The 27,500-nt window shown below is 37.4% G+C and overlaps 1 protein-coding gene across 1 annotated transcript in view; it reads right to left on the reverse strand.

The window, feature by feature from the left end:
- Window positions 1-27,500, reverse strand: part of ME1 (malic enzyme 1) — an 809,599-nt gene that overhangs the window by 594,921 nt on the left and 187,178 nt on the right. The window contains exon 2 of the mRNA XM_053710486.1: window positions 23,367-23,500. Coding sequence (XP_053566461.1) covers window positions 23,367-23,500 — 134 coding nt within the window. The remainder of the gene's footprint in view (window positions 1-23,366; window positions 23,501-27,500) is intronic.

Genomic DNA, 27,500 nt, shown 5'->3' on the forward strand with positions numbered 1-27,500 from the left:
TTGTTGCTCGCAAAATTTCTTATTGGACGATGATGTTAAACATCTGTTATAGGTAAACAACGATCACTGACAATCGGTTGTAACACGCCCTGGTTTATTACAGTAACGTGTCTTGACTCATGAACAGAAACCTCATTATAACTTTGGAGAGCGGTTTATTCCAAATGAAATCAATTCAATTAAATGGTAATATTGAACATATGTTTTGAAAATAAATAGCAGTTTGTAACACGCCCCTCTTAGTAGTCTCAATGAGTTATATGTAATAGTTAGCAGAAATCCCCTATTAAATCTCTGAATTTGTTCCTAGTGAAATTTTTGATTGAGGCAATGTTGTTAAACCTATATTATGAAATTATAGAGGTTAACTTCGATCTTTAATAAACGATTTGTAGCAAGCCTCCCTTTATAATCACTGCGTGATTGGTTGACACTGTTGCTAGCTTCAAGATTGTAAATGAAGGCTTACAGTTTCATTGTTGTCAAAACTATTGTTTGTTTTTAATTTCAATGTATACATTTAAACTTCATTTTCACTTCTTCAGATGGCATGTTTTTATTCTTGTATTTGTATTTTAATATTTTAAAGGTTACGATTCTCCTTATTCAATCTCCAACATCTATTTTTATTTTTCTTATTATTGAACAAATATGTATTTATGGCATTTAAATGAAATGTGTCTAGTATTTTCCAAATATAAATTAAATGGTTAAAAAAGGAAAAATAACACATGACTATTATGTGCAATTACTACCTGTGCTAGGGTTCGTGATGTATTCATTGGCTGTTAAAGCCAGTTTGGTGAAAACCAAAGTTGTGTGTAGATTATGCTAATGTGTACAATTTTGTGAATTTTTGAGTGAATTTATACTTGTGCAGCGATTGGTGACAAATACAGTAGTTAAGAATCTCTATTCTTTAGTTTGGGGCGCAAATTACAGTGATGCTTGTAATCTATTACTTGTGTTCCAACATTTAAATAAACACATCTTACATTTCTGTGTGTTTGGTATTTGTTGTAAAAAGTTAATCTCTTCTAAGAGAGAAAGAGATTTTATATACACATATTAAGTAAGCTTGACAATGTGAAAAGAAAATTTGTGTTGACGTTACTTGATATTTTATACAAGTATTGATTAAGTGTGTAAAGACTTCATCTGGAAGAAAGAGTGATATTGTATATTAATATTGTATAAACTCACCATTGTGAGAAAAAAACTTTTTTTGTGCTACCTTTACTTAACTTTTCTTATAAGTCTTAACAAAATGTGAAAAAATTACATGTGTAATTTGTTTTATTATATAATAATCCATTCCTTTAAAAATTAAGAGTGTCATTAAATATCCCCATTAATGTATCTCTTATTATAACCGCTAATCTAAAAAGGAAATAATGTGTTGATGCATATACATCATTTAATTTTATTGAAAATAATAGAGGGAAGAACCTAGAGAGAGTGTATGTTTCTCTCAATAAAAGTTTCACAATTCAAATATGTTACCAAATATGTGATTTGAACTGTATTTTTCTGACTTTAAACCAACCAAAATGGTTAAATCTAAAGAAAGGAAGAAAAATTATTCTGCTCATTTAGTCCATTCGGTTGGACTTCGTCCAATAAGAAAATCCATTTGCTTTCCGCTAGTGTAGTGTATTAAAACAACTACAATTGAAAAGAGCAAGGAGAGACTTGCTCTAAAAAGAATACACTTATAGCACTCTAGATGGCTTAGAATTAATATAGTTGGACATTTATATATTTATATTCATTTAAAAATACATATATAGATATGATAGAGGTGGTACCTAAGGGACAAATACTACAAACAATCCGTAATAATTGAGATGACACAAAAAGAGAGGAACAACTGGATGAGTTGGAAGTTAGTTTCTAAAGAAGGGGTTACAAACCAAAACTCATTAAGGAGATCAGATCACAATAGGCAGATGTCCGACAAAGTGATCTACTTAAAGATAAAGTACAATCACCGAAAGGAGAGACGGTAACGCTATTGACCACCTATACACCGAATGTTAAGGCTCTCCCGACTCAGGTGTTTAAACACTGGGATAACATAATTTATGTAAGAACTTACCTGATAAATTCATTTCTTTCATATTAGCAAGAGTCCATGAGCTAGTGACGTATGGGATATACATTCCTACCAGGAGGGGCAAAGTTTCCCAAACCTCAAAATGCCTATAAATACACCCCTCACCACACCCACAATTCAGTTTAACGAATAGCCAAGAAGTGGGGTGATAAAAAAGTGCGAAAGCATATAAAATAAGGAATTGGAATAATTGTGCTTTATACAAAAATCATAACCACCACAAAAAAAGGGCGGGCCTCATGGACTCTTGCTAATATGAAAGAAATGAATTTATCAGGTAAGTTCTTACATAAATTATGTTTTCTTTCATGTAATTAGCAAGAGTCCATGAGCTAGTGACGTATGGGATAATGACTACCCAAGATGTGGATCTTTCCACACAAGAGTCACTAGAGAGGGAGGGATAAAATAAAGATAGCCAATTCCTGCTGAAAATAATCCACACCCAAAATAAAGTTTAATGAAAAACATAAGCAGAAGATTCAAACTGAAACCGCTGCCTGAAGTACTTTTCTACCAAAAACTGCTTCAGAAGCAGAAAATACATCAAAATGGTAGAATTTAGTAAAAGTATGCAAAGAGGACCAAGTTGCTGCTTTGCAAATCTGATCAATCGAAGCTTCATTCCTAAACGCCCAGGAAGTAGAAACTGACCTAGTAGAATGAGCAGTGATCCTCTGAGGCGGAGTTTTACCCGACTCAACATAGGCAAGATGAATTAAAGATTTCAACCAAGATGCCAAAGAAATGGCAGAAGCTTTCTGGCCTTTTCTAGAACCGGAAAAGATAACAAATAAACTAGAAGTCTTTCGGAAAGACTTAGTAGCTTCAACATAATATTTCAAAGCTCTAACAACATCCAAAGAATGCAACGATTTCTCCTTAGAATTCTTAGGATTAGGACATAATGAAGGAACCACAATTTCTCTACTAATGTTGTTGGAATTCACAACTTTAGGTAAAAATTGAAAAGAAGTTCGCAACACCGCCTTATCCTGATGAAAAATCAGAAAAGGAGACTCACAAGAAAGAGCAGATAATTCAGAAACTCTTCTGGCAGAAGAGATTGCCAAAAGGAACAAAACTTTCCAAGAAAGTAATTTAATGTCCAATGAATGCATAGGTTCAAACGGAGGAGCTTGAAGAGCCCCCAGAACCAAATTCAAACTCCAAGGAGGAGAAATTGACTTAATGACAGGTTTTATACGAACCAAAGCTTGAACAAAACAATGAATATCAGGAAGAATAGCAATCTTTCTGTGAAAAAGAACAGAAAGAGCAGAGATTTGACCTTTCAAGGAACTTGCGGACAAACCCTTATCTAAACCATCCTGAAGAAACTGTAAAATTCTCGGTATTCTAAAAGAATGCCAAGAAAAATGATGAGAAAGACACCAAGAAATATAGGTCTTCCAGACTCTATAATATATCTCTCTAGATACAGATTTACGCGCCTGTAACATAGTATTAATCACAGAGTCAGAGAAACCTCTTTGACCAAGAATCAAGCGTTCAATCTCCATACCTTTAAATTTAAGGATTTCAGATCCTGATGGAAAAAAGGACCTTGCGACAGAAGGTCTGGTCTTAACGGAAGAGTCCACGGTTGGCAAGAGGCCATCCGGACAAGATCCGCATACCAAAACCTGTGAGGCCATGCCGGAGCTACCAGCAGAACAAACGAGCATTCCTTCAGAATCTTGGAGATTACTCTTGGAAGAAGAACTAGAGGCGGAAAGATATAGGCAGGATGATACTTCCAAGGAAGTGATAATGCATCCACTGCCTCCGCCTGAGGATCCCGGGATCTGGACAGATACCTGGGAAGTTTCTTGTTTAGATGAGACGCCATCAGATCTATTTCTGGAAGTTCCCACATTTGAACAATCTGAAGAAATACCTCTGGGTGAAGAGACCATTCGCCCGGATGCAACGTTTGGCGACTGAGATAATCCGCTTCCCAATTGTCTATACCTGGGATATGAACCGCAGAGATTAGACAGGAGCTGGATTCCGCCCAAACCAGAATTCGAGATACTTCTTTCATAGCCAGAGGACTGTGAGTCCCCCCTTGATGATTGATGTATGCCACAGTTGTGACATTGTCTGTCTGAAAACAAATGAACGATTCTCTCTTCAGAAGAGGCCAAAACTGAAGAGCTCTGAAAATTGCACGGAGTTCCAAAATATTGATCGGTAATCTCACCTCCTGAGATTCCCAAACTCCTTGTGCTATCAGAGATCCCCACACTGCTCCCCAACCTATGAGACTTGCATCTGTTGAAATTACAGTCCAGGTCGGAAGCACAAAAGAAGCCCCCTGAATTAAACAATGGTGATCTGTCCACCACGTTAGAGAGTGTCGTACAATCGGTTTTAAAGATATTAATTGAGATATCTTTGTGTAATCCTTGCACCATTGATTCAGCATACAGAGCTGAAGATGTCGCATGTGAAAACGAGCAAAGGGGATCTCGTCCGATGCAGCAGTCATAAGACCTAGAATTTCCATGCATAAGGCTACCGAAGGGAATGATTGTGACTAAAGATTTCGACAAGCTGAAATCAATTTTAGACGTCTCTTGTCTGTCAAAGACAGAGTCATGGACACTGAATCTGGAAACCCAGAAAGGTTACCCTTGTCTGAGGAATCAATGAACTTTTTGGTAAATTGATCCTCCAACCATGATTTTGAAGAAACAACACAAGTCGATTCGTATGAGATTCTGCTAAATGTAAAGACTGAGCAAGTACCAAGATATCGTCCAAATAAGGAAATACCACAATACCCTGTTCTCTGATTACAGACAGAAGGGCACCGAGAACCTTTGTAAAAATTCTTGGAGCTGTAGCTAGGCCAAACGGCAGAGCCACAAACTGGTAATGCTTGTCCAGAAAAGAGAATCTCAGGAACTGATAATGATCTGGATGAATCGGAATATGCAGATATGCATCCTGTAAATCTATTGTGGACATATAATGCCCTTGCTGAACAAAAGGCAAGATAGTCCTTACAGTTACCATTTTGAACGTTGGTATCCTTACATAACAATTCAATATTTTTAGATCCAGAACTGGTCTGAAGGAATTCTCCTTCTTTGGTACAATGAAGAGATTTGAATAAAACCCCAGCCCCTGTTCCAGAACTGGAACTGGCATAATTACTCCAGCCAACTCTAGATCTGAAACACAATTCAGAAATGCTTGAGCTTTCACTGGATTTACTGGGACACGGGAAAGAAAAAATCTCTTTGCAGGAGGTCTCATCTTGAAACCAATTCTGTACCCTTCTGAAACAATGTTCTGAATCCAAAGATTGTGAACAGAATTGATCCAAATTTCTTTGAAAAAACGTAACCTGCCCCCTACCAGCTGAGCTGGAATGAGGGCCGCACCTTCATGTGGACTTAGAAGCAGGCTTTGCCTTTCTAGAAGGCTTGGATTTATTCCAGACTGGAGATGGTTTCCAAACTGAAACTGCTCCTGAGGATGAAGGATCAGGCTTTTGTTCTTTGTTGAAACGAAAGGAACGAAAACGATTATTAGCCCTGTTTTTACCCTTAGATTTTTTATCCTGTGGTAAAAAAGTTCCTTTCCCACCAGTAACAGTTGAAATAATAGAATCCAACTAAGAACCAAATAATTTGTTACCCTGGAAAGAAATGGAAAGTAGAGTTGATTTAGAAGCCATATCAGCATTCCAAGTCTTAAGCCATAAAGCTCTTCTAGCTAAAATAGCTAGAGACATAAACCTGACATCAACTCTGATAATATCAAAAATGGCATCACAGATAAAATTATTAGCATGCTGAAGAATAATAATAATATTATGAGAATCATGATCCGTTACTTGTTGCGCTAAAGTTTCCAACCAAAAAGTTGAAGCTGCAGCAACATCAGCCAATGATATAGCAGGTCTAAGAAGATTACCTGAACACAGATAAGCTTTTCTTAGAAAGGATTCAATTTTCCTATCTAAAGGATCCTTAAACGAAGTACCATCTGACGTAGGAATAGTAGTACGTTTAGCAAGGGTAGAAATAGCCCCATCAACTCTAGGGATTTTGTCCCAAAATTCTAATCTGTCAGACGGCACAGGATATAATTGCTTAAAACGTTTAGAAGGAGTAAATGAATTACCCAATTTATCCCATTCTTTAGAAATTACTTCAGAAATAGCATTAGGAACAGGAAAAACTTCTGGAATAACCACAGGAGATTTAAATACCTTATCTAAATGTTTAGAATTAGTATCAAGAGGACCAGAATCCTCTATTTCTAAAGCAATTAGTACTTCTTTAAGTAAAGAACGAATAAATTCCATTTTAAATAAATATGAAGATTTATCAGCATCAATCTCTGAGACAGAATCCTCTGAACCAGAAGAGTCATCAGAATCAGAATGATGATGTTCATTTAAAAATTCATCTGTAGGGAGAGAAGTTTTAAAAGATTTTTTATGTTTTCTAGAAGGAGAAATAACAGACATAGCCTTCTTGATGGATTCAGAAACAAAATCTCTTATGTTATCAGGAACATTCTGCACCTTAGATGTTGAAGGAACTGCAACAGGCAATGGTACATTACTAAAGGAAATATTATCTGCATTAACAAGTTTGTCATGACAATTAATACAAACAACAGCCGGAGGAATAGCTACCAAAAGTTTACAGCAGATACACTTAGCTTTGGTAGTTCCAGCACTAGACAGCGATTTTCCTGAAGTATCTTCTGACTCAGATGCAACGTGAGACATCTTGCAATATGTAAGAGAAAAAACAACATATAAAGCAAAATTGATCAAATTCCTTAAATGACAGTTTCAGGAATGGGAAAAAATGCCATAGAACAAGCTTCTAGCAACCAGAAGCAATGAAAAAATGAGACTTAAATAATGTGGAGACAAAAGCGACGCCCATATTTTTTAGCGCCAAATAAGACGCCCACATTATTTGGCGCCTAAATGCTTTTGGCGCCAAAAATGACGCCACATACGGAACGCCGACATTTTTGGCGCAAAAGAACGTCAAAAAATGACGCAACTTCCGGCGACACGTATGACGCCGGAAACGGAAAAGATTTTTTGCGCCAAAAAAGTCCGCGCCAAGAATGACGCAATAAAATGAAGCATTTTCAGCCCCCGCGATCCTAACAGCCCACAGGGAAAAAAGAGTCAAATTTTTAAGGTAAGAAAAAATGTTTGATTCAAATGCATTATCCCAAATATGAAACTGACTGTCTGAAAATAAGGAATGTTGAACATTCTGAGTCAAGGCAAATAAATGTTTGAATACATATATTTAGAACTTTATAAACAAAGTGCCCAACCATAGCTTAGAGTGTCACAGAAAATAAGATTTACTTACCCCAGGACACTCATCTACATGTTTGTAGAAAGCTAAACCAGTACTGAAACGAGAATCAGCAGAGGTAATGGTATATAAATAAGAGTATATCGTCGATCTGAAAAGGGAGGTAAGAGATGAATCTCTAAGACCGATAACAGAGAATCTATGAAATAGACCCCGTAGAAGGAGATCACTGCATTCAAATAGGCAATACTCTACTCACATCCCTCTGACATTCACTGCACGCTGAGAGGAAAACCGGGCTCCAACTTGCTGCGGAGCGCATATCAACGTAGAATCTAGCACAAACTTACTTCACCAAGTTTGTAAAACTGAATTGTGGGTGTGGTGAGGGGTGTATTTATAGGCATTTTGAGGTTTGGGAAACTTTGCCCCTCCTGGTAGGAATGTATATCCCATACGTCACTAGCTCATGGACTCTTGCTAATTACATGAAAGAAATTATATATTGAGATTACTCCCTTCCTTTTGTACAGAAACCACAAATTGCATATAAGAGAGCAAGGAACCTCAGAGATTCTTTGGTAATTACTGACCCCATCAACAGCTACTCTGAACTGTCCTGGTTGAAAACCAAAAAAATGGGATCCTATAGATGCATTTCATGCACTACGTGCAATTCAATAATCCCAGGAAAGTCCTTCAAGCACCCACATAACAACCAACGGTACCACATCAGATTCTATCTTACCTGCACTACGACCTTTGTGGTCTATTAAATTGTTTGTGTGGTTTGTACTATGTGGAAAAAACGGAAGACGCCAGAACCAGATTTGCCAACCACCGTTCTGCCATCAGAACTGCCCTCAATACGGGTAAAAGTGACCAACCTGTGGCCCGGGATTTCCTTACTCATAAACATTCCCTTTCTGACCTGAGGTTTAGATTAATAGATCGTATCCCCTCCCCCCCGCTAAGGAGGGGTGGGGATAGGAAGAAATTGCTACGGAGATGTGAGGCTAAATGGATTTATCGCCTCAATACCATACAGCCACATGGACTGAATGCAAATTTAGACTGGCACTGTTTCGTAATTTAAAGCCTAATGAGTGTCTATGATACATTATATCTTTTTAGGCCTTGTGATGCTGGTACCTGACTTAACACACATCTAAATTAGTCTCCCATAGTGTACATGTTAGGGATAGGTTTCTAACTCTGTCCCCATACTATCTTTCAAGTACCGTTAGTTAGCTTCATATAAGACTCAGATTCACGCCCATTCTTTATATACACAGCACATATTTGATACAGATCTTGTAGGACCTTATGTCCTTTTATCACGGGTCAGCTGCATATACTACATTGATTTTTATTGAGGTATATATCTGATATATGATCGTTATGGTAATACATTGTTTATTTACTTCCTTAGCAACAATATCCACTACGTGATAGAATATCCTGATTGGTTGACCTTTACACTGACATACTGTCCAGGTATCTCCCCTTTTTAATGTGATTGGCTGGGCAGGGGGCGTGTCCATGACGCCGGTCTAACACGGAAGTAGGCTCCATGTTGTGTTTATGTCAATGGTGATCTCAGGTAGGAGCTGTATTATACGCATTAGCGTATGTATTAGTTTACTTCTCCCCTCATGATATATGTTACGATATCAGGATGCGTAGACTAAACGATATTTGCTATCTGATACAAAGTAACATCTTAATTACATGTCACTATCTGACAAGTGTGACTTACATAGAGGTTTTGATTTCTATAGTAAGCACTTGGTATACATGGATGGTATATATTGATTTTTATTTTTTATGTTATGGCTCATATATTTTTACTCATTGTGACCTAAATTTACACTATATTTATTCTTCCACATCAATTATACACAGATGACATTTCACTATATTAATAGATATATAATACATTGTTGTTAATCATTATATATTTCACTGTCATGACGGTATCCATGAATACTGATAATTATGTCACTTCCTGGGGGTGGGGTTATATGCTATTTAAACACACAGTTTTGTTCACTTCGTTTGGTCTGAGGAAGGGGACAGTTGACTCCCCGAAACGTTACTTATCACAATAAATTATTGTTTGCTGAAAGTCTAGTGAGTGCGGTTCTCTAACTTGGAGATAGATTATACATTATATATATATATATATATATATATATATATATATATATATATATATATATATATATATATATATATATATATATTCTATCTAGATATGTATTTAAGTGCACTTGAGCCTTTTGCAGTCAAGTACAGGTATACCTCACTTTACAGCGCTTCACTTTACAGCACTTCGCTAATACAGCGCTTTCTGGAGCTGAAGTTCAACCTCCACGGATTTTGAAACAGTGCTGTAATCATCGTGAGATTTCGAGAAAAGTGACTGGCACCATTTTGTTATGCGCAGTTCACTTGTTTACAGAATTAAAGTGCAATCTGTGTCTCAGTGTTGTAATTTTACTATAGTAATTGTCACTATTTTACAGGTACAGTATTTATTGAATACTGTGCTGTGCTATTGTTAAACTAAACTTAGTGCTTTTGCACCCCTAATATATGTTAGTTCAAACATATTTTCAAGATTTTAAACACACTGGCAAGTGAAAAGAAAACTAAAACTGCCTTGATTAACTTTAAGGCAGTTTTCACTTTACAGGGGGCTCAGGTCCCTAACCCTCTGTATGAGCGGGGTATACCTGTAGATGAAAACGTAAAAACAGAATTTATGTTTACCTGATAAATTACTTTCTCCAACGGTGTGTCCGGTCCACGGCGTCATCCTTACTTGTGGGATATTCTCTTCCCCAACAGGAAATGGCAAAGAGCCCAGCAAAGCTGGTCACATGATCCCTCCTAGGCTCCGCCTTCCCCAGTCATTCGACCGACGTAAAGGAGGAATATTTGCATAGGAGAAATCATATGATACCGTGGTGACTGTAGTTAAAGAAAATAAATTATCAGACCTGATTAAAAAACCAGGGCGGGCCGTGGACCGGACACACCGTTGGAGAAAGTAATTTATCAGGTAAACATAAATTCTGTTTTCTCCAACATAGGTGTGTCCGGTCCACGGCGTCATCCTTACTTGTGGGAACCAATACCAAAGCTTTAGGACACGGATGAAGGGAGGGAGCAAATCAGGTCACCTAAATGGAAGGCACCACGGCTTGCAAAACCTTTCTCCCAAAAATAGCCTCAGAAGAAGCAAAAGTATCAAATTTGTAAAATTTAGTAAAAGTGTGCAGTGAAGACCAAGTCGCTGCCTTACATATCTGATCAACAGAAGCCTCGTTCTTGAAGGCCCATGTGGAAGCCACAGCCCTAGTGGAATGAGCTGTGATTCTTTCAGGAGGCTGCCGTCCGGCAGTCTCGTAAGCCAATCTGATGATGCTTTTAAGCCAAAAAGAGAGAGAGGTAGAAGTTGCTTTTTGACCTCTCCTTTTACCAGAATAAACAACAAACAAGGAAGATGTTTGTCTAAAATCCTTTGTAGCATCTAAATAGAATTTTAGAGCACGCACTACATCCAAATTGTGTAACAAACGTTCCTTCTTTGAAACTGGATTCGGACACAAAGAAGGCACGACTATCTCCTGGTTAATGTTTTTGTTAGAAACAACTTTCGGAAGAAAACCAGGTTTAGTACGCAAAACCACCTTATCTGCATGGAACACCAGATAAGGAGGAGAACACTGCAGAGCAGATAATTCTGAAACTCTTCTAGCAGAAGAAATTGCAACCAAAAACAAAACTTTCCAAGATAATAACTTAATATCAACGGAATGTAAGGGTTCAAACGGAACCCCCTGAAGAACTGAAAGAACTAAATTGAGACTCCAAGGAGGAGTCAAAGGTTTGTAAACAGGCTTGATTCTAACCAGAGCCTGAACAAAGGCTTGAACATCTGGCACAGCTGCCAGCTTTTTGTGAAGTAACACAGACAAGGCAGAAATCTGTCCCTTCAAAGAACTTGCAGATAATCCTTTCTCCAAACCTTCTTGAAGAAAGGATAGAATCTTAGGAATTTTTATCTTGTCCCAAGGGAATCCTTTAGATTCACACCAACAGATATATTTTTTCCATATTTTGTGGTAGATTCTTCTAGTTACAGGCTTTCTGGCCTGAACAAGAGTATCAATGACAGAATCTGAGAACCCTCGCTTTGATAAGATCAAGCGTTCAATCTCCAAGCAGTCAGTTGGAGTGAGACCAGATTCGGATGTTCGAACGGACCTTGAACAAGAAGGTCTCGTCTCAAAGGTAGCTTCCATGGTGGAGCCGATGACATATTCACCAGGTCTGCATACCAAGTCCTGCGTGGCCACGCAGGAGCTATCAAAATCACCGATGCCCTCTCCTGATTGATCCTGGCTACCAGCCTGGGGATGAGAGGAAACGGCGGGAATACATAAGCTAGTTTGAAGGTCCAAGGTGCTACTAGTGCATCTACTAGAGTCGCCTTGGGATCCCTGGATCTGGACCCGTAGCAAGGAACCTTGAAGTTCTGACGAGAGGCCATCAGATCCATGTCTGGAATGCCCCACAATTGAGTAATTTGGGCAAAGATTTCCGGATGGAGTTCCCACTCCCCCGGATGAAATGTCTGACGACTCAGAAAATCCGCTTCCCAATTTTCCACTCCTGGGATGTGGATTGCAGACAAGTGGCAGGAGTGAGTCTCCGCCCATTGAATAATTTTGGTCACTTCTTCCATCGCCAGGGAACTCCTTGTTCCCCCCTGATGGTTGATGTACGCAACAGTCGTCATGTTGTCTGATTGAAACCGTATGAACTTGGCCTTTGCTAGCTGAGGCCAAGCCTTGAGAGCATTGAAAATCGCTCTCAGTTCCAGAATATTTATCGGGAGAAGAGATTCTTCCCGAGACCAAAGACCCTGAGCTTTCAGGGGTCCCCAGACCGCGCCCCAGCCCACCAGACTGGCGTCGGTCGTGACAATGACCCACTCTGGTCTGCGGAAGCTCATCCCCTGTGACAGGTTGTCCAGGGACAGCCACCAACGGAGTGAATCTCTGGTCCTCTGATCTACTTGTATCATCGGAGACAAGTCTGTATAGTCCCCATTCCACTGACTGAGCATGCACAGTTGTAATGGTCTTAGATGAATTCGCGCAAAAGGAACTATGTCCATTGCCGCTACCATCAAACCTATTACTTCCATGCACTGCGCTATGGAAGGAAGAGGAACAGAATGAAGTATTTGACAAGAGTTTAGAAGTTTTGATTTTCTGGCCTCTGTCAGAAAAATCCTCATTTCTAAGGAGTCTATTATTGTTCCCAAGAAGGGAACCCTTGTTGACGGAGATAGAGAACTTTTTTCTACGTTCACTTTCCACCCGTGAGATCTGAGAAAGGCCAGGACAATGTCCGTGTGAGCCTTTGCTTGTGGAAGGGACGACGCTTGAATCAGTATGTCATCCAAGTAAGGTACTACTGCAATGCCCCTTGGTCTTAGCACCGCTAGAAGGGACCCTAGTACCTTTGTGAAAATTCTTGGAGCAGTGGCTAATCCGAACGGAAGTGCCACAAACTGGTAATGCTTGTCCAGAAATGCGAACCTTAGGAACCGATGATGTTCCTTGTGGATAGGAATATGTAGATACGCATCCTTTAAATCCACCGTGGTCATGAATTGACCTTCCTGGATGGAAGGAAGAATTGTTCGAATGGTTTCCATTTTGAACGATGGAACCTCGAGAAACTTGTTTAGGATCTTGAGATCTAAGATTGGTCTGAATGTTCCCTCTTTTTTGGGAACTACGAACAGATTGGAGTAGAACCCCATCCCTTGTTCTCCTAATGGAACAGGATGAATCACTCCCATTTTTAACAGGTCTTCTACACAATGTAAGAATGCCTGTTTTTTTATGTGGTCTGAAGACAATTGAGACCTGTGGAACCTCCCCCTTGGGGGAAGCCCCTTGAGTTCCAGAAGATAACCTTGGGAGACTATTTCTAGCGCCCAAGGATCCAGAACATCTCTTGCCCAAGCCTGAGCGAAGAGAGAGAGTCTGCCCCCCACCAGATCCGGTCCCGGATCGGGGGCCAACATCTCATGCTGTCTTGGTAGCAGTGGCAGGTTTCTTGGCCTGCTTACCTTTGTTCCAGCCTTGCATTGGCCTCCAGGCTGGCTTGGCTTGAGAAGTATTACCCTCTTGCTTAGAGGACGTAGCACTTGGGGCTGGTCCGTTTCTGCGAAAGGGACGAAAATTAGGTTTATTTTTGGCCTTGAAAGACCTATCCTGAGGAAGGGCGTGGCCCTTGCCCCCAGTGATATCAGAAATAATCTCTTTCAAGTTAGGGCCAAACAGCGTTTTCCCCTTGAAAGGAATGTTAAGCAATTTGTTCTTGGAAGACGCATCTGCTGACCAAGATTTTAGCCAAAGCGCTCTGCGCGCCACAATAGCAAAACCAGAATTTTTCGCCGCTAACCTAGCCAATTGCAAAGTGGCGTCTAGGGTGAAAGAATTAGCCAATTTGAGAGCATGAATTCTGTCCATAATCTCCTCATAAGAAGAATCTTTATTGAGCGCCTTTTCTAGTTCATCGAACCAGAAACATGCTGCTGTAGTGACAGGAACAATGCATGAAATTGGTTGTAGAAGGTAACCTTGCTGAACAAACATCTTTTTAAGCAAACCCTCTAATTTTTTATCCATAGGATCTTTGAAAGCACAACTATCTTCTATGGGTATAGTGGTGCGTTTGTTTAGAGTAGAAACCGCCCCCTCGACCTTGGGGACTGTCTGCCATAAGTCCTTTCTGGGGTCGACCATAGGAAACAATTTCTTAAATATGGGGGGAGGGACGAAAGGTATACCGGGCCTTTCCCATTCTTTATTTACAATGTCCGCCACCCGCTTGGGTATAGGAAAAGCTTCGGGGGGCCCCGGGACCTCTAGGAACTTGTCCATTTTACATAATTTCTCTGGAATGACCAAATTCTCACAATCATCCAGAGTAGATAACACCTCTTTAAGCAGAGCGCGGAGATGTTCCAATTTAAATTTAAATGTAATCACATCAGGTTCAGCTTGTTGAGAAATTTTCCCTGAATCTGAAATTTCTCCCTCAGACAAAACCTCCCTGGCCCCCTCAGACTGGTGTAGGGGCACTTCAGAACCAATATCATCAGCGTCCTCATGCTCTACAGTATTTTCTAAAACAGAGCAGTCGCGCTTTCGCTGATAAGTGGGCATTTTGGCTAAAATGTTATTGATAGAATTATCCATTACAGCCGTTAATTGTTGCATAGTAAGGAGTATTGGCGCACTAGATGTACTAGGGGCCTCCTGTGTGGGCAAGACTGGTGTAGACGAAGGAGGGGATGATGCAGTACCATGCTTACTCCCCTCACTTGAGGAATCATCTTGGGCATCATTTTCTCTAAATTTTGTGTCACATAAATCACATCTATTTAAATGAGAAGGAACCTTGGCTTCCCCACATACAGAACACAGTCTATCTGGTAGTTCAGACATGTTAAACAGGCATAAACTTGATAACAAAGTACAAAAAACGTTTTAAAATAAAACCGTTACTGTCACTTTAAATTTTAAACTGAACACACTTTATTACTGCAAATGTGAAAAAGTATGAAGGAATTGTTCAAAATTCACCAAAATTTCACCACAGTGTCTTAAAGCCTTAAAAGTATTGCACACCAAATTTGGAAGCTTTAACCCTTAAAATAACGGAACCGGAGCCATTTTTATATTTAACCCCTTTACAGTCCCTGGTATCTGCTTTGCTGAGACCCAACCAAGCCCAAAGGGGAATACGATACCAAATGACGCCTTCAGAAAGTCTTTTCTATGTATCAGAGCTCCTCACACATGCATCTGCATGTCATGCTTCCCAAAAACAAGTGCGCAATAGAGGCGCGAAAATGAGACTCTGCCTATGATTAGGGAAAGCCCCTAGAGAATAAGGTGTCCAATACAGTGCCTGCCGGTTATTTTACATAATTCCCAAGATTAAAATAATTCCTCAAGGCTATGAAGTATAAAATATGCTTATATATAAATCGTTTTAGCCCAGAAAATGTCTACAGTCTTAAAAGCCCTTGTGAAGCCCTTTTTTTCTTTATGTAATAAAAATGGCTTACCGGATCCCATAGGGAAAATGACAGCTTCCAGCATTACATCGTCTTGTTAGAAATGTGTCATACCTCAAGCAGCAAAAGTCTGCTCACTGTTTCCCCCAACTGAAGTTAATTCCTCTCAACAGTCCTGTGTGGAAACAGCCATCGATTTTAGTAACGGTTGCTAAAATCATTTTCCTCTTACAAACAGAAATCTTCATCTCTTTTCTGTTTCAGAGTAAATAGTACATACCAGCACTATTTTAAAATAACAAACTCTTGATTGAATAATAAAAACTACAGTTAAACACCAAAAAACTCTAAGCCATCTCCGTGGAGATGTTGCCTGTACAACGGCAAAGAGAATGACTGGGGAAGGCGGAGCCTAGGAGGGATCATGTGACCAGCTTTGCTGGGCTCTTTGCCATTTCCTGTTGGGGAAGAGAATATCCCACAAGTAAGGATGACGCCGTGGACCGGAAACACCTATGTTGGAGAAATCATATTTATGAAATATTCATATTTAACAACTGTTAACTACGTATTTACTGTAAATAGTATACATTCACATGTTCTGCACATAACAGGAATATCTATTTCATAATACATAAAACATTCTATTTTTACTTTCAACTCATAATACAAGCACAAAATACCGCTCCACTCGTAATTTGGCCCCAAGGCAGATACATTGTGCTTTCCCACAGAGCATTTTGATGCCTAGTACTATAGTATAATTTTATTGCTAGCTGCTGCTCTATACATTGCGCATCTTCACCATTTAACATAAATACAACGTGCAGTGGGGAGTTTAGCGCAGCAGCGGTATCACAGAAAAATGTAGGAGTTTAAAAGGTTGCCATCCCCCCAGTAGCTATAGGTCCAGTTGCCACTGTATCCTGAGTAACCCCTATATTTACACCAGTGTATATGCTTAAGGGGGTAGAAACCTCTGAAACAAATCCTATAGAGGTCCCTGTCATAAGAAAATGACACAATGTTCATAGGGCTATACTTTCCTATGTTATTTGAGAGGTTGAGACAGACATATGAGCACAGCTTCATATGCATTTATTAATATATTATTTACTATACAACAAACGAAGGGGTTAAGTGTTCCACTATAGCAACTGGCAATTATTATAGAAAGTCACTGTAAATAAAGCATTGCTTATACCAGAGTTATCTTCTCCGTTCCATGATATGGATTCAGATTCTGCAGTACATTCTACTATACATACACACTCATTAGAAAATTCTTTAGATAAAAAAATAAAACCTATTAAGAGCGCTTTTTTTTATTTTTTATTACAAGACCCTTATTGGGTTTTCTGTTCAAAGGAGTTTCCTTCATAGCAATGTCTATACTAAATGTTTATAATAAAGCATGCAGTGGCCTATTTGTCTTATGTGTAATAACTAAACATTAAGAAAAAAATCCTGTACTTCAGTCCAGTAGTTTTCAAGATAACCCAAGTTGAACCTATGAGAAACTTTTTTAAAGACTAAAAAGCCTGACATTATTCGCCGATGATGTCACGTTATCCTGCCCACTATTTTCAGCACTGAGTGTTCAAAATACTTAAACCAATAACTTTGTGTTTAAAGCGCCATTTTGAAACCTAGGTATTGGAAGCGGATTGGTACAGAGCAAAGGATACCCACGGAGTGGGTTTGGAAAACAATTAAATTTGCAGACAAGATTTCTGATATACGGTAGAGATATGTTAATGAAATGCTATTGATAAAAAGCGTATTTGGGGTAGTTAGTTAGTAACAGGCATAGAAAATATTTACTTTAGGGCTGCAACTAATGATTACTTTCATAATCGATTAATCGGCCGATTATTTTTTCGATTAATCGACTAGTCGGATAAAAAGAGAATCAATAATAGTTTTCAATGTTTTAAATAAAATCCACATAATGAGTGTTACAAATATAAACTTCAGACTAAAACTTTACATTAACACAACTGTTTCTTCAATTATTATGCAGCAGAGCACAATTTTATAATTAAACAAAACAAAACCACAAACTGTTTGAAAAGAGGTAGAACTAGAAAGAGTTAGACTATCACTATTAATAACATTCTGTTATTCACTCTTTCAGAAACTTTGCATTGAAATGCAAACATCTCAACATGTCCACATGCTTCTGGCTAAGGCTGGTTCTGTTTGCAGCTATATTTCCTGCGGAAGAAAAGGCTTGAGGTGTATAAGTAGGGTTTTGCCAATTTCACCAAAGTGGGATATTTATCTTTGTTAGCTCTTCACCAATGCTAAGTGTTTTCTACCTTGGGAAGGGACCTCTCAATAAAGTAACCCTTGACTTCATTCTAACATAAAAATATCTTGAATATCTATATGCAATGGTAAATAACCATCTATAAGGTTAGGGGAAATATCTAGTCCGCTCTAAAAATAACATATATACTTATAAAGGTTGAATCTGGTACATATTATCACAATTTATTAAAAATATAAAAAAAACAATAAAAAACAAAATCAAAAAGTGCTAAGGACTGTATATCAATAGCAGGACAAAGCCTTAAACATTTATTTATACAGTACATATAATCATCAATAGCAAGCAATACGCTAATAATTGTGCAAACAGATAATAGTGCAAATCAATTTAAATAACTCCCATCAATCTAGGGGCAAGGTGTAAACAACAAGCTTGGCACTATATCATGAAAAGCATAGTTCCAAATCACCAGATTTAATATAAACAATCCAAATGATGACTATTATATCTGGGTTGCACATAAGCCAGGGGTAGTTGTAAACGTATGCTGTCCTGAAAAAGTGAAAAGTAGACGTCTGTAGACGTCCTTTAAGCTAAGGACATAACCATAAAACACAATACCATGTGCAGGAGTTCCTTGGAGTGAAGCAGCTGGTGTTGTGTACAGAACAACTAATTGCAAACCGACTAATCGATTAATCGATTATGAGATTCGTTGACAACTATTTTCATAATCGATTATGACGATTAGTTGTTGCAGCTCTAATTTACTTACAGTGGCCCTTTAAGATTCAGATTGGATTGCTATAGGTTAGAGACCGTAAAGTCAAAAATAGATGTTCCTGATTCAGATAGAGCATGCAGTTTTAAACAACTTTCCAATTTGCTTATATTATCTAATTTAAAGTGTTCTCATGGTATTCCTTATTGAATAAGCATATCTAGGTAGGCTCTTGAGTATATTTGCCACTTTAAATTGGTTCACCTGGTGTCTTCATCTGGCTCCCAGTAGTGCATAGTTGATCCTTTAACAAAGGACACCAAGATAATGAAGCAAATATGATAAGAGAAGTAAATTTGTTTACGTTTGTATGCTTTATCTGAGTCATGAAAAGAAAATGTGGCTTTTATATCCCCTTTTATATCCCTTTAAGATCTAGAGAGATATACATATTTTAAAGCTAAAAAGCAGAATTAAGGCAATTCACCCCCATAAAAAACAAATGGATTAGATTATTTTTTTATTTAAAAACAAAATTATAATTTCCGATGTGTGCAGATTTTTTCAGGAATGGGTCTGCACCATTTGTTTGTATTAGGTTTATCTTTACAATGAGTTTAGCATATGAATGTTTTGATAATAAACCAAAATATCTTACACTAGTCTCTATGGTTATAAACATGCCAGTAATGGGTGCTAATCTACAATTCATGTTGATGCAATATACTGTATCTTTCCTATAAGCAAACTAATTTTCCTCCAATTCCTGGTGCTCCGTATCCACAAGTTAATAGTAAAATGACAGTGATATAGAGATGTTCCACAATTCTAGTTTGAGATTTTGTTTTTATACATACTACAAAACAAGGATTAAGAAATAAAGATTTTTTTTTAGCAAAGTTATTGATCCGCAATAAATTGCTTAATTCACTTTTTTTTCTAAATTTGCTTTTAGAAGCAGAAACATTTTAAAAGTATTCTTTAAATACTTATAGGAAAACTGCAAACTAGATTTTTTTTTAAACAATTTATTTTATTTAAATGATGCAAGGTTGAATAAACTTTGTAATAAATATATACAATATATTTGCCAATATTTAATAGACCATAAATTTAAGAAGCAGCGGTCCCTAGAAATGCTTGTACAATGATAAATGCCAACATCGTATGCCGTCGGCATTTAGCGATGTCTAGCGGACATGATTCGCTATAGCGAATCATGTCCACACAACATATAGTAAATGTGCCCCCATGTCTTGTTCTCTTGTATGGCAGGTTAGAAATCTCATTTACATTATTTTTTCTTTCCAAAGACATGGAGAGTCCACAACATCATTCCAATTACTAGTGGGATAATTACTCCTGGCCAGCAGGAGGAGGCAAAGAGCACCCCAGCAGAGCTGTTAAGTATCACTTCCTTTATCCATAACCCCCCATCATTCTCTTTGCCTCTGTCAATGGAGAAGGTGAAGTTGGTGACTGAAGATTTTATTCCTTTTATGGGTATTTTTCCCTGCAAGCAAGGATTGGGGTTTAGCTGTGTCCACGTCAATCTCAAAAACAAAGCAAGGACAACCTCACCACTTTCTAACATATTTGCTACCCCTGTTATAGAAAGCCAGAGTTGGTTACTCTGTTCTCTATTTTTCTAGAGGTCTCTGATATGAGTATGTGTCCTTTCAAACCCGATGAGCTGTCTTTCTGCCCTACAGCCGGATATGCAGGTAGGTGCTCTTGCCTCCTAGGTACTGGAGTCTTGCACTATAGATTATGCATTACTTTCATGGGACATATGTAATCCTTTAGTAAGGATTTATTTGGGGCAGTGGGCAGGCACTTTTGGTATGTGGAGACTAAGGGGTCAATACTTCCAATAAAAAAGGTTTTGCCACAAGGTCAACAGTCCCATAAAACATAAAGGAAGTAATGTAATTTATTTAACAGCTTTTTTCAGTTTTTACTATTAAGGGCAGGAACGCGTGCTTTTCTCTTGTTGCACAGTTCTTTTTACTACCGCTCAAGTGACCTCCCGCTCTTCCGCTTGCAAGTCGTAGCAAAACAGCGTCATTCCTAAGTGAGCTCTGCTGTGGTGGTCGTTTGCTCAATTTACAGGAGATTTTCGTGCTGGGGATAAATTTTGCAGGTTCAGGTAGGGCACCTCAGACTGTCTGAGGTGTAAATTTTGTATTTTTTCCCTAATTAGGTCTTAGCGTTTTGGTTTTGTGCTAATTTAAAGTGACAGTACTTGTTTTTTGCATATTATTTTTATTACTCAATTTTTGCAATTTAATTTAACTATGGACTCCGAACAGGGGTCCGATTCTTTTGATAAATTGTGTTTATTGTGCTTAGAGGCCCAAATTGTTTTGCTTATGCAATTTTGCTCCTCTTGCTAAGATAGAACCTTAAAACCTAAGGTGGTTTCAGATTGAAACATTAATCAGGAAATTAACAGTTAAACAGATACAATTGTGTGCACTCTACTCAAAAAGCGGATATATGAAGGTGCTTGCAGTCATAAAGTACCTATTATCATATATTAAGTAAGAAAGAAATAACTAATATATAGTTGTTTAAAGAATGACAAGGCAGCACTCAAATCCATGAAAACAAAGTGGTTTTATTAAGCTCTCTCCACCTATGTCCACGACACCAATTGTTCCCAAAGAAAAAATTGTTAATAAAATTGAGTAACAAACATTACCAGGCCTGGATCACAGTAATTTGATTGCACGATAACAGAGAGCACATAAGTGTAAAAACACGCTCTCAAACCCTTATTCATGAACCAATCAAATAATTGTGAAAAAATATACAATTGTAGCAAGATTGTTTAAACAAATAAGCGTTCAGTTACACTCAGTTAACATTGTGTCCATGTAGAAGCACTTAGTGTGAATCACACGCTCCATATAGAATAGTCACAGTTGCTACAAATAGACCTCCAGTGTTACTGAAGTCAGCCAGCTGTATTAGAAAAAGACTCACCACAGTTCGCGGTACAGCTCCTGTTTCCTTGTAAAGCGTGTTAACGGAATGAAAACAAGGTAATCCCTTCTGCTACGCTGCAACTCCACAGCATTCAAGGCAGCCGGACCCTTTCAACTTCACAGGGACATCCAGTGTAATAGATCCTCCCTTGTAACCACAGAACAGGAACCCAAAACAAGGCTGTGTAAGCTGAAAACTTGCGCTGGCAAACTTGAATACAAACACGGCGCAAGTCAAACCGCCTCCAGGTGATACATGTACTCAGCTTCAAAAGTTGCTGGTCTCCAAAACGTCTGTGGTGAGGCTTTTTCTAATACAGCTGGCTGACTTCAGTAACACTGGAGGTCTATTTGTAGCAACTGTGACTATTCTATATGGAGCGTGTGATTCACACTAAGTGCTCCTACATGGACACAATGTTAACTGAGTGTAACTGAATGCTTATTGGTTTAAACAAACTTGCTACAATTGTATATTTTTTCACAATTATTTGATTGGTTCATGAATAAGGGTTTGAGAGCGTGTTTTTACACTTATGTGCTCTCTGTTATCGTGTAATCAAATTACTGTGATCCAGGCCTGGTAATGTTTGTTACTCAATTTTATTAACAATTTTTTCTTTGGGAACAATTGGTGTCGTGGACATAGGTGGAGAGAGCTTAATAAAACCACTTTTTTTCATGGATTTGAGTGCTGCCTTGTCATTCTTTAAATAACTATATATTTATTAGTTATTTCTTTCTTACTTAATATATGATAATTATTCAGGAAATTGTTGTTCCTTCTCTTTGTCCTAATCCTTCTTCTCATAAGGAACGTCTTTTGCATAACTTGGATGTTGTGCACGCTCTAAAATTTTACCTACAGGCTACTAAAGATTTTCGTCAGTATTCTGCCCTTTTTGTTTGTTTCTCTGGAAAGCAGAAGGTTCAGAAGGCCTCTTCTACTTCTCTTTCCCTCTTGTTGAGAAGTATGATTTGTTTTGCTTATGAGACTGCTGGTCAGCGGCCTCCTGATAGAATTACGGCTCATTCTACTAGGACTGTCTCCTCTTCTTGGGCTTTCAAAAATGAAGCTTCTGTGGAACAGATTTGCAAGGAGGCTACATGGACCTCTCTGCATACTTTTTCTAAATTTTACAAATTTGATAGTTTTGCCTCGGCTGAGGCTTTCTTTGGGAGAAAAGTTCTTCAAGCGGTGGTGCCTTCAGTTTAGCCCTGCTGTCTTGTTCTCTCTCCCTGTTCATTCCGTGTCCTCTAGCTTGGGTCTTGGTTCCCACTAGTAATTGGAATGACGTTGTAGATTCTCCATGTCTTTAGAAATAAAATAAAACGTATGCTTACCCGATAAATTTTGTTCCGGACATGGACAGTCCACGACCCCACCCTTAATTAAGTAATTAAGTGTTCTTTTTCCATTTCCCTTCGGCTGAATGACTGGGGGTTATGGGTAAGGGAAGTGATACTTAACAGCTCTGCTGGGGTGCTCTTTGCCTCCTCCTGATGCCAGGATTGAATATCCCACTAGTAATTGGAATGATGTCGTGGACTCTCCATGTCCGGAAAGAAAGAAATTTATCAGGTAAGCATATATTTTATTTTTCATGTTGCACTGTAAGAGTAACTACTAAAACCATCTTTCCTGGAGAAACCACAATTGTCTGTAAGTCCCAAATAATCTTTATTATGCTTTATGCATGCTTTAAAAAGGACCCAGCATTTTCCAAATAAAAGTGGACAAAGCCTTTGTTACCAATTCAAATTCTCCAGGCAAATAAACAGAACTATACAACTTCTGATTTGTCAGGAAATCTTCCTGTTCTCAACATAATTTACCTGTCAAGGTCACACTTCTGGCGTTCATAGTTTTGAAGCACCCGTAGAACCTGGACATCTTGACTTAGAAAGCAAGGTGGCAGCAATCCATGAATACCCAGCTGTAGACGTTCTTCCAAAGAGAACGCCATTCCCTGAAAATCAACAAGAATTGATACTGTAACTTAAGTAATAATGCAAAATTCATGGTATTCTACTTTTTTGTAAACTTTGGACAATAAACAAGAACACAGGTGAGATAAGTAATATTTACAGCAGTATTTAATACCTCTTATAATAGACAGCAGATGTGCTATGTGTTTGAGGGACAGAATGGCGTAACAGGGCATGGAGACGGAATTTTTTTTCTGGGTGGGAAAAAACAGGGAAGTCTAAGGACTACATGCAGTACATGATCTAGACAGCAATACATCATAATCAATACCCAGAAATCATTTGCAAAACATGTTCCATACTGACTGACTCACAGACCTTTATAGTTATATATCAAAAATCATAAAAATGTCCCTGTTCTGCTCAAAGCTCATTGAAAACATTTGCTTTCTTTGGAGACAGATAAAGACTGCCTTCCAAATGCTCATTCATGTGAATTACTCCAGTTCTGACTCTGGATTACCCTTGAGCAGCACTGCAGCCAATCCTAAAACAACACAGACATTATGCTTAAAAAATGTGGATTTGCTGCACCAAAGTAAACAGTACTTTTTACTCTTTCATAAGAAGATGATTTCCCCATGGCACTGAGTAAGAATTTCAGAATCCCTTTAAAAGATAACTTGCATATTTTTAAAAGAATACTTTAAATTCTAACTTTCTATTTAGTCTGTATAATAAAATAAACAAAAACAAAAAAACAACATTTAATTAAAATGATAAATGATTCAATAGTATAAAATATTCTGCAAGTTATACATATTTAAAGGGATAGTCTGGTCAAAATTAAACTGCCATGATTCAGATAGAGCATGCAATTTCAAGCAACTTTCTAATTTACTTCTATTAATTTTTCTTTGCTCTCTTAGTATCTTTATTTGAAAAAGCATAAATGTAAGCTTACAAGCTAGTCCATTTTTGGCTCAGCACCATGGGTAGCGCTTTCTGATTGGATGGCTACATTTAGACACCAATCAACAAGCACTACACAGGTTCTGAACCAAAAATGGGCCGGCTCCTTAGCTTACATTCTTCCTTTTTTAAATAAAGATACCAAGAGAAAGAAGATAAATTGATAATAGAGCATGCAATTTTAAGCAACTTTCTAATTTACGCCTATCTGAATCATGTGATTTTAATCTTGACTAGACTACCCCTTTACGTACTACTTCAAAATACAGCAATACTTTTTTTTCAGGTTGGATTCACTATAGTAGTTCAAGGTACATAAACAGCACAAACAGTAAAATTGGCATTAGCATAAAGCTGTGCAAATGGTTGATTGATCTGTTACAAAAAACCATAGCCATATGGTGCCTCTGATCCACATGAAATGTTGGCAACTTAGTTTTTAAATATGTAGAGATGTAGAGCCGTAGCTATTTGTCGTTCTGGTTAGCAATCTTACATTTTGCAGTTTCAAGAAATTGTATATTGCAAATCAATCTCAAAAAAAGAATTGGTAGCGAAATACCAAGGAATAGCTGTAAATAGGGCTGTGCTTCCTGTAAAAATTAATTTCATTTTGGACAGAAATAGTATAAATATTACAATCTTTAGCTCAATAAAATGATCATTAATGTTGAATTCACACAATTATATTTTTTCACGTTAAATGAAACTTAAATATTTACATATTGAAAGGTAATTTAAATCACTTTTAATTACTTTAAATGTGCATTTTAAGAATAACAACAAATAAATGCATCAATAAATATCACTGCTTTTTTTTTATTATTTATTTATTTATTTAAAACAAAAAAAACTTGCAATAAGATAAGGTAATAGGACATTATGGAGAGCTCATAATAAGCAATGAATATATTTATTTTACTACTTTTTTCTATTCACAACAGCTCAGAATACTTATTTCTAATTCTTATAAAACATTCAAAGTTTACAGGATTTCCAACAACTCTACTTTTTATACTACAAAGACTTATGAAATATTGGGCGCTCTATCCTCCCTGTTTAATATATTACAACAAATTGTACGCATGCCAACCGTCAACCACTGTTTAGTGGGATGTCAGCCTATATCTTGCAGAGACGTTTAAGGTTTTATAGCAAAGGGGCGTTTTGTAAAGTAAAGTTTCTATTTTCCTGACTCTTTTGCTTTAACAAAAATGTTCCATGTACCATTACTGAAGCTTTGTTAGATATCTTTCATAGTGAACTTTCTTTCAACTGCCCATGAAATACAGGAGTACTGTTCATAATGCTATTCTATTCCATCTAGGAAACAAGGTGCCTATTCTTGTCGATTTCAGTAACCAATCCTTATTTCCCTTTGGGACAAATGCTAGTTAAATTTAAAATTGGCATTCTAAAACCTATTTTATCACAAGAAAAGCAAAATATGCAATAAAACATAAGATGAGTTTTCAAAATAAAAATAAAAAATCAATATAAAAAAGGTACATCAAAAAACTGAATATGAAAAAGAGAAATTGCAATTATTAATATATTTTATAGAAGTGTATATATTATTGATATGTTATTAATTTAGTATTCTTTTTAATTTTATCAATAAATTTTCAGTCTTTCAGTGATTTTTTTGTGAATGACAGACACTGACCATCATTCCAATTCAGCGGAAATGCCATGTAATATTATAGCGCAAGATCAGTTTTCTTGCATCTTTTTCTAATATATTCCAATCTGTTAGGAAAGCATCTTTTTAAACTAAAAAAAACAAATGCAAACAACACGAAAGTATATTATACAGCTTAAATGAACATCCCTGTCATGAATGACACTGCTAGCCTAGTTTACTCCTTCACAATGTACAAGTAGACAACCTAGAAATAGTGGATACCTAAGAGCAGTCTGATAAGTCACCAAATACAGGGACAACCCATTAGAGTAGTGAGGAGACAAGGCCAAGTTTGGTATAACAGAATAGCAGTCCAATCTTTCATTAAACAATAGAGAAATCCAAGAGAATAGTCGGGAGGCAAGCCAAATTCATGAACCAGAGGAAAAATCCAAACAGCAAACCGTGAAAGAGCAGAGGCACTAACAGACTAGTAGAACCACAATGTCAGGGCAGGGTGTAGTCTGTGAGGCTGCCTTTTATAGCAGTGCTGACGAGGTAACTGCCTGCAGCTGGCAGGCAGGTGGAGCTACAGAGCACAACCAGTGCAGACAATGTGTATCCCAAAGCTAAAGCCCTCTGGTGGCACAGTTACAGGGCTACAGGCTGTGAATCAGAAGTCCCAGGTAGGGCTGCGACACACGTGCAATTCTGACAAGCCTACATGCACAATCCTACACACACGAAAACTCAACATGAATTTAAAAAAAAAAAAAAAAAAAAAAAAAATCAATCTATACATATACATACACACACACATATATATATATATATATATATATATATATATATATATATATACATACACACACATAAATATATATACATACATACATACATGTATACACACACACACACACACACACATATATATATACATACACATATACTGTATATATATATATATACACACACACACACATATATATATATATATATATATATATATATATATATATATATATACACACACATATATATATATATATATATATATATATATATATTATATACATATACATATACACACACATACATACATATACATATATATATATATATATACATATATATATACATATATATATATATAGAAACAGTAAAGTAGAAATAACTGCAACATCCAAAATGTTTCAAAGTAAATTGTTTAAGCCTTTAAATATTGAAACAAAGTTCTGATCCGGAGGGTACAGTATTCATTAACCAATATGTAACAAAAGTACTGATCCAATAGAGGTTCCCCCTACACACGCCCTGTGCATTTAATAGAAGACAGCAGGTAACAGCCCAGTAATGCAGTGTTTCACAGCTCTAGAGCATAGCAGGTTTATGTATATTTAAACTACACACAGATATAAGGTAAACAATCAGGGGGAAACCGTGTT

This window comes from Bombina bombina, chromosome 4 (assembly GCF_027579735.1).
Source record: "Bombina bombina isolate aBomBom1 chromosome 4, aBomBom1.pri, whole genome shotgun sequence".
NCBI lineage: Eukaryota > Metazoa > Chordata > Amphibia > Anura > Bombinatoridae > Bombina > Bombina bombina.